An 8,262-nucleotide genomic window follows, 5' to 3' on the forward strand; every position below is an offset into this window, starting at 1 on the left:
CGCTCACCGTGAAAATCCCATTTACCCACTGCCTGGCCACATGGGACACCGCTCAACTGCACCAACTCACTGCCTCTGTGCCTTTGTCGTTGACCCCTCTGTCACCAAACTGCCCGACGGATCCAATCGGTAAAAGAGCCAATTAGAGGGGGTGGGGAACAAGCCAACTCTTCCACAGGGACACGTGGCCAAAGCCCCTGAAGACCCCGGAGCTCAGACAGGTGTCAGTGTCACCCTTTCCCCTCTCTCCCCATCTCCACCCGGTGACACAGCTGTCACCATGAAGACTGAGTGCCCCAGAGCAGCTCTGAGTCACAGATGTGCCTTCAACTGCCCAATCCCTGCAGGATTTGAGCGCCCCCGCCAAACTTCTGAGTCACCTGATAGATCGGGGCTCCCTCTGCACCTTTAGCCACGTCACCTGCAGAGAAGTAGCTTCTCATAGCTGCAGTGGACCGAATGATGGCCCCCACACGTACACCCAGGTCCTGACTCTCAGAATCGGTGAGCGTGGCCTTATTTGGAAAAGGGCCTTTGCCGATGTAGTTAAGTGAAGGCTCGCCCTGGACTGTCCAGTGGCTCCTTATCTCCAGCAACAGGTGTGCTGGATATAAGGGACAGGAGAGGTAACGCGGGAGAAGGAGGAGAAAGGCATCAGAAGATGGAGACACTGAAGTAATACAGCCGAGAGCCGGGAACGCCTGGGGCCACGGAAGCCGGAAGAGGCCGGGAAGGATCCCACCCTAGAGCCTTGCCGGGGGAGCACAGCCTTGCAGACACCCCGACTTCGGACACCCAGCCTCCAGACCTGCGAGAGGGCACATCTCTGTCATTCTAGCTGCCAGCTTTGCAGCCTCTTCGCGGCAGCCCCGGGAAACTGCTCTCACGGCTTCAGCTGGCCCGGTTTTCCCAGATGCGGCCCTACCTCTGCTCGACGCTGTTCCCAGCCGTCTGCCCGAGCAGACGCACACAGACACACTCAGACACACCCACAGCCGCACGGCTCTGCTCACGGACGGCACGGTCTCAGCCTTTCCCCGGAAACACTCCTCCCCAAGACGAAGTGGGAGGCACTGGATAATTTATTGAGCCGCGCAGGGGGGCCGGGGCTAAGCGCACGCTGAGCTCTCTGAGCCTGCCCCATCAAGCCTGCCCTTGACCTCTGGCAAGCCAGGCTCCTTCGGTTTCTGGGCTGCAAACAGAGCCTTCTGAGAAGGTGAAACAGCCAAGGAGGACGCTTTCGGGGACGGGAACCAAGAGCTCCTGCGAAGTCAGAGGCGGGCCCATCAGTCTCTCGGTCAGGGGGACAAGAACTGGGGGTGGGCGGCCGCACGGGGCAGGCTCACCGAGGTGGAAATTCAGCAGGGAAGGCCTGTCTCAGGGTGAACATGAGGAAGACGATCTCCTCGTAGTTGTCAGATTCGTACAGACACCCAAACCGGGGCGAGCCATCGGGGCCCACGCCCAGGCTCTGGAGGTCCGAGTAGGCGCAGCTGCCCTCGGCCAGCAGGGCGGGCTGGGACCAGGCGTCGGGGGCCGGCGGCCGCGTGTTGAGGTAGGCGCCCAGGTTGGATCTCTGCTGGGGGTCGGTCGGGTGGGTGTAGAGCAGCCACGTGTCCGAGCAGTCTGACCCTGCTCTGGGGCTGGGGAAGCTGACGACGCTGCCGTGGCACCCGTGGGGAGGCTCCACGAGCCGCTGCACCGGTTGGACGCCCCCGAAATCGAGCCCGTCGTTGGTGCTCTCGGCCTGAACCCTGGCGTGCAGGAGGCTTCTGGCGTTCAGGTACACCACCCTCCGTTTGGCGTCCCCGACCTCGGCCACCTGGCACTCCAGGGTGTCCGGGGCCACGAAGTTGCCTCTTTCCCACGTGAGCCCGTGGTCGTGGCTGATGAAGCAGAAGGCGGAGGGGCTGGGCCGCAGGTGGGCCTGCAGGTTCCGGTAGGCGTAGGCGGGCACCAGCAGGCTCTGCGCCCCATCGCGCAGCTGCAGACAGTGCCCCGGGCCCACGGCGAACGTGGCCCACTCCTTGTGGGCGGGGCCGATGGCCGAGCCCGTGAGGTCTCTGGCGGGGCTCCAGGACCTGCCGTGGTCCGTGCTGGTGACGTGGCACAGCCGTGTCAAGTTGACCTTGGTGTGGAGCTGGTGGTGCTCGGACACCTGCCCGGGGACGGCAATGAAGAAGAGGAAGAGGATCCCCGTCTTCTCGTCATACAAGGGGCTGGGGTTCATGGACCGGTGGCCCTCCAGCTGGGCTTCGGCCACCACCTCCTGAGCGCGCCACTGAAAGTGAGGAGAGGAGAGGAGAGGAACGCTGCTGTAACACGATCGGTGACAATGACCGGGGCTGACGCTGGGTGGGGACGTCTCGTGGGGTTAGGTCCAAGGCCGTCGAGGAAAAGCGTTCACCCGGGACCCCCACAACGCCTCCCAGAGCCCCCCTCCCCGCTCCAACGCAGCCCACTGCCCTGGAATGGCCGTTGCCTCTGTTCCCACTGACACGGGTGACAGAGAACATGCACTGGGCTTAGGATAGCTTCCGTTCCAGTTAACAACGGTCACGGAGGCCGTTCGGGCCGGAGCCATTCCCAGCTCCGTCCTGGTTCCCTAACCCACCAGTCCCGGCCAACGTCGCGTCCTGGGAAAGGGAAGCCCGGGCGGTGATGGCGCTCGTCTGACTTGCGTGGGGCAGAATGTGACAGTCACCTCCCGCCTTCTACATATCACACTCCAGTCACGCAGCCTGGGGGAGGGGGGCATCTCCATGACACTAAGGGTCACACGGAGCATCCGTGATCCCCCAGTCTATGCCATCCGTGCGGCCCCTCTGCCGCCTACCCCCATTCGGTAACAGCTGTCCCCAGACAGCGATTCTAAAGGCGGGCTCCATCAGGAACCTTACGTCATCTCGTCTACCCTGGCCCCCGCTCCTGGGGGGTGGGTCATAGGAGCCCCATCTTACATTTGGACAATGAGAAGCTTAGATAGATAGGGTACAGGAGTTATCCAAGGCCACACCTCTGGGAAGCGACAGAACCAGGGCTCGAACCCAGGTCTATCTGCTTCCAACCCCACACTCTGAACTGCTGCTACGCCATAAGGACCACAGGGTAATGACGGTACTGATATTAAAGCCTGTGTATGTGATACACCAGCCTTGGGTGTCTGTCAAAATCAACAACTTGCTCTACATGCTGGAACTTGGGGACACAGTGGTCACTCCCACCCTCCCCAGCCCCCACTCCCCGGGTTAATTTTACTCACAGGACACACCCCCAGGTGCGTGATACACTAGCCCTCCCTCAGGTTCTCAGTAACGCAGGGAAACCTCTCTGAACATCAGCTTCCCAGCACTGGCCCGGCCATGACCTGAAGCCGACGCTGCTGGGCCACCTGGACTTGGTCCTGGTGACCCCAGGTTTTCTGGGCGACCCTTTGGGGCCACTTGCTCTGCCTCAACCATGATAACGGCCCCTGGGCCCCCTCCTGGGTTTCAGTGTCTCCTTCCCCTCTGTCCCCAGACCCCGGCCAGCCAAGGGCGGCATGGTCCCCGTATCCCCGGCGGGGCTACCGCAGCCTCATCCCGCCCTACCTGGACCTGGTGGGTGGGCGCGTGGTAGCGCCCCCTGCGCAGGACGATCAGCTCCGCGTGCTCGTCCTTCTTGCTCACCCGCTCTTCCGCGAAGGCCAGCAGCGTCTCCTGCTGCGGCAGGTGGAGCAGGGCAGGGATTCTGTAGGTGCGGGTTCCCGACTGGAACACCGTCTCCTTCTGCAGGACAGCGCAGGGTGCCATGGGGCCTGGGGGAGGCGCAGAAAGGGTCCCCTGCAGTCACATCCTGAGATGGGCCCGGGCCGTCCTTCCGGGCAGGGGGTGCCCGCACCACGGGCGAGCCGGCCGAGGCCGCTGGCCTGTCCTCCTCCCCCCACGGGGTCTGTCCCCCTCGTCACCTTCCAGGGTCCTGCCTGCCAGCTTTGCATGGGCCTGCCTTGGAGCTGGGCAGCGCTCTGTCCGTGAGACTTCGGGGAGAGGGCGTTTGGAAAAGCATATCTTGTGTTGAATTTTTATTCTAAGTTAACAAACCTCGTCAGGACAAGCCTGGGATAACCTTCAACTGCTTTTGCCAGTCAAATGCTAAAGCTAAGCCTCGGGTTGGACGGGAGGCCTTGCCAAGTGACAGCCTGCAGCTGTCAGACTGCCAGAGAATGACACACGTGTGCTTTTTATAACTGCAGAGCCCCGGAAAGTCACCTTAGGGAAAAAGGGAAAAGCGGGGGACAGCCTGGATTCTCCAGGCTCGCGGCCGCTGGCCGCCCGAGGCTGTGTTCCCAGCCGCCCCCAGCGCGTGGGCCCAACCTGGGGCCAGGGAGGCTCCTGGCAGCTCGCCTGGGCCGGGAGGGTTCTCCAGAGGCACAAAACAATAAACATGAAAAACAAGCATTTGGCCAAAAGGGGTAGGGGGTGGGCAGAGATAACTTGGTGACGTTGCGTGACAGTGGCCTCCACGCTGGGCCACCTGGGAGCCCAGCTGCAGCGAGCGCAGACTGCAGAGCAGGGTCCCTCGGCTGAAGAGAACCCCCCCTGCTGGTCATCCCCGGGAGGACCGCAGCTGCAGCGGGCCTGCCCGGACCTCGAAGACCCGGCCCCCTGACCTAACCGGATCCTCTGCGGTGGGGGACCAGCTGCGACAGCCACTCCTCTGAGCGCCCTTCCCCACTGCTTGCATTTTCCCCTGCTGGGTACGTGATTATCCATTGACAACTTATTTAACGTGTCTGAGAAATACATGCGAGCCATCAGTGTCGCAGCCAATCCGAGGCGAACAGCATCGTTAGGACAGGGTCACCGAGTAAAACTAGCAAGGGCAAAGGCCGCCACGGCACAAATGCGCGGCTGCCCAAACGTGGGAAAAAGGACTCAGTCTCTGTGATAAAATCTCGACCTGAAACATTGGAATCTGAGCAGAGAGGGCTCAGCAGCCATGTCAGGGGCTGAGGAAACGTGGTTATGAAATACAGGGGAGAAAAAAAATCAATACAATTCAAAATTGAAATGAAAATGGAGGAGAGATTCAGCATAGCAGCAATGCTCCCTAGAAAATGGATCGGGATTTACTGAGGCTCCGGAGCGGAATTGCCGGGCCGTGTGGGAATTCGGTGTTTTAACTTTCTGGGTGGCTGCCAGACTGCTTCCCGCAGCGGCTGGCCCGGCTCACACCCGGCCAGCCGTGCATGAGGCCTCCGGTCTCTGCACCCGCCCCTCGCCCCGGGAGACGGTGGCGTTTGAACGTCGCCCTCCCGGGGGGTGGGGGTGTGAAGCTGTGATGCCCATGACCGGCGATGTGGAGCACGTGTGCCCCTGCTCCTTGGCCACCGGGAGTGGGGTTTCACCTGGAGACAAAGGGAAGGTTTGGAGCGTGTTTAGGCAAGGAAGGGAGTGATCTAGCCTGATCAATGATTTTTAGGAAGTCGCTCTTTTAGCTTCAGGGGGCGGGGGGCAGAGGGCGAGTCTGTTGCACTTTTCCAGGAGAGATAAGCCAGGAGCCTGGAGAAGCAGACTCCCAGGACACCAGACAGGGGAGCCGGGCTCATAAAAACAGCAGGAGTCACGTGACTTGGAGGGTGCATTGGGAGGGTGTGAGAATGCCCACGTTTCAAGTGTTCTGAATGGATTTCCAGAGCTCCTCTGACTGTTTTCTGCATTCCTCCGTGACACTCAGACCCTCCAGGGCAGGGACAAGTTTATCCTTCCGTCCCGCAAAGACATACTGTGCTCCGGCCTTGAGCCCCGCGTGGTTCTGGGAACTGGACAGGCTGTGTGAGTAGAACGAGCGAGCCCCGTGCCCTGGGCTGCCAGCCCTTGTGCGTTTCGAGCACGGCGGGTGCGGGAGGGAGTGGGGTGGAGGAGAAGAGCCCCTTGGGGTCCATTCTAGAGGGTTCTTCCCTATTCTCAGTAACTCAGCCCCAGCCCAAACTCACACTTGCGTGGGCAATACCAGTCCCCAGACGTCTTCACGGTAAAGACAGCAAACACGTAAGTGGCCCCGGCCAAGCGCTGGGTGCTCTTCAAGTGCTGTGTAACATTTTTCTCATTGGAAGTTGTATTTGCACACTGTATTATTTACAGCACAGCTGACAAATGGTCCTCGCTCGGCCCCCACGACGCCCCCATGAAGGCAATGCTATCGTCCCCATTGCACAGATGAGCAGACCAAGCTCGCCCAGCCCTAAAGCATCGGAGCTGGGGCTACAGGCACTTCTAACCCAGTCCTCCTCTGAAGCGGGCCTGGGGGGACGGGACGGGGCGTCTGGGAAGTGTCACCTTCCTGCCCTTCATTACTTCCAGGGACGCGTCAGCCCCTGGTGTGGGCAGCTGCCCGCTCGGCCCCAGCTCTGGGTCACACCCGGCAGCCGCTTCCGGCTGAGGTCGTGGAAAGGGGACTCATTTAGGAACTGGATTCTGGGCCTCGGTTCATGCCCGTCAGGTTGCGAATTTCCGGGTAGGGAGGGACCTTCTGCCCGGGCTCTGTCTCCCCGCCTGGCAGGAAGGGGGCTGGAGGAGGTGACCCTGAGGACCTGACCCCCGGGGGAGGCTGGGCAGGGCCTCAGCAGACAGGCGATCGGAGAGACAACAAGGCCAGCCTTCACCCTGAGACACTGCCCTTTTCCAAGTCAAAAGCGGTTGAACAGTGGCCATTTCAGACCGCCCCACCAGTGGCCACCGTGGCTGGTAGCCTCATGGGCTCCACACCCGGGATGAAGCATCTTGCACTGGAAGCTCACTGCTCCCCACACGGCCTGCGAGGCCTGCCCTCGCACTCCCGGCTCGGGTGGGGAAGCCGAGAAGTGACTCACGGAGGTGGCGGTGGCTTCCTGGAGTCGGGGAAGGTGGGAAGATTTGGGCCTGGATCTGCCTTAGTTCAGGACAGACGCCCCTAACCATTGGCCACTCCTGCCGCCACAGACCCCCAGTTGGGACTCTGACGGCTGAAAGCTCCTAACCCAAGACCAGCGGTGGAGGAGCCCTGGCCGCCTTGTCTCTCCTCCTGGGGGCACCGTGGCTGCTGGCATCCCCTCGCTTCCTTCAGGAGGGCCCTGCCAACTCACAAGTCCCTGCCAACTCACAAGTCTGTGTTGAGCACGCTCCGTGGGCGGGGAGACAGGTAAGCCCGCGAGCCCTGGGCCTGCCTGCCTGCCCGGAGCCCTCGGCGGTAAGTGAGAGCCGAGGCTTCTGGGGAGCGAGACAGAGGCGCACGCTGCAGCGCTTCCCGGGGGAACGGCCCTTGTCCTCAGGGCCGGTGTTGGGTGGGAGGCTGGCCTGTGGGCTGCCATGTTGAAGTAACCCCGTCTCTCCGAAGAGCCGACGGAGCCTGCGTGTGGCCTGCCGCAGCTCCAGCAAAGCAAGCGCGTGGGGCAGCCTCTCTCCCCCAAGGAAACCGCAACCCCACCAGGCTCAGCGACTCGGCTGGGGCCCTGGCGGGCAGCTCAGCGGGTGAGAGCGCCTTCCCGACACGCCAAGGCTGTGGGTTGGAGCCCTGGTCAGGGCAGAAACGAGAAGCAACCAGTGAATGCATAAGTAAGTGGAACAATTTGATCTTTCTTTCTTTCTTTCTCTCTCACTCAAATCAATAAATAAAAATTAAAAAACACAAACAAGCACCCGAACAACTCCGCTTGGGCCCAGGGCTCCGTGGGGATTCCCACCCCAGGCGAGAGGGGCTGTCGCCACTCCCAGGCCAGGCCAGGACCGCTGAGCATCCTTCTGGAAGGTCGTCAGACTGACAATAACACGAGGGTAAAGTCAGGCGTTTTCTTGAACTGGCTGATCTGAGCCTCCATCATCCCACATTTCCCATCCAACGTGTCCTCTGGACACTCCCCCAAAAAGTGGGTGACAGACATCTCAGGGGATGAGGGGCTATAAGCTGGCACACTTAAAAACTGCCACCATCCACCCTGGCTGGCGTAGCTCAGTGGATTGAGTGTGGGCGGCGAACCAAAGTGTAGCAGGTTTGATTCCCAGTCAGGGCACATGCCTGGGTTGCAGGCCATGGCCCCCAGCAACCGCACATTGATGTTTCTCTCTCTCTCTCTCTCTCTCTCTCTCTCTCTCTCTCTTCCCTCTCTAAAAATAAATAAATAAAATCTTTAAAAAAAACTGCCACCATCCGAGGCATCCCCAAGTATGGCACCATCACCCCGTAATTACCTGGTACAGAAGAACTCCTGTTTGTATCAACAAGGGGACAGGTAGGTGGATTCCCAGG

The 8,262-nt window shown here is 60.9% G+C and overlaps 1 protein-coding gene across 1 annotated transcript; it reads right to left on the minus strand.

Moving 5' to 3' along the window:
- Positions 1–1,083: 1,083 nt before the first annotated feature.
- On the minus strand, positions 1,084–4,052 carry NEU2 (neuraminidase 2). Its single transcript, XM_045845791.1, has 3 exons — positions 3,947–4,052; positions 3,591–3,796; positions 1,084–2,281 (listed from the first exon to the last, which is right to left on the minus strand). Exons 2-3 carry the CDS (start codon positions 3,789–3,791, stop codon positions 1,343–1,345), a joined length of 1,140 nt encoding a protein of 379 aa, XP_045701747.1. The 5' UTR covers positions 3,792–3,796; positions 3,947–4,052; the 3' UTR covers positions 1,084–1,342.
- Positions 4,053–8,262: the final 4,210 nt, after the last annotated feature.

This window comes from Phyllostomus hastatus, unplaced genomic scaffold (assembly GCF_019186645.2).
Source record: "Phyllostomus hastatus isolate PE091 unplaced genomic scaffold, TTU_PhHast_1.1 phas_contig_477, whole genome shotgun sequence".
In the NCBI taxonomy this organism is placed as follows: Eukaryota; Metazoa; Chordata; class Mammalia; order Chiroptera; family Phyllostomidae; genus Phyllostomus; species Phyllostomus hastatus.

Excerpts from the sequence above, each read along its gene's own strand:
- NEU2 (XM_045845791.1), bottom strand. The coding sequence starts at position 3,791 with ATGGCACCCTGCGCTGTCCTGCAGAAGGAGACGGTGTTCCAGTCGGGA. Across the intron at positions 2,282-3,590 it reads CGCCCACCCACCAGGTCCAG|TGGCGCGCTCAGGAGGTGGT; the intron begins GTAGGGCGGGAT and ends CCTCACTTTCAG.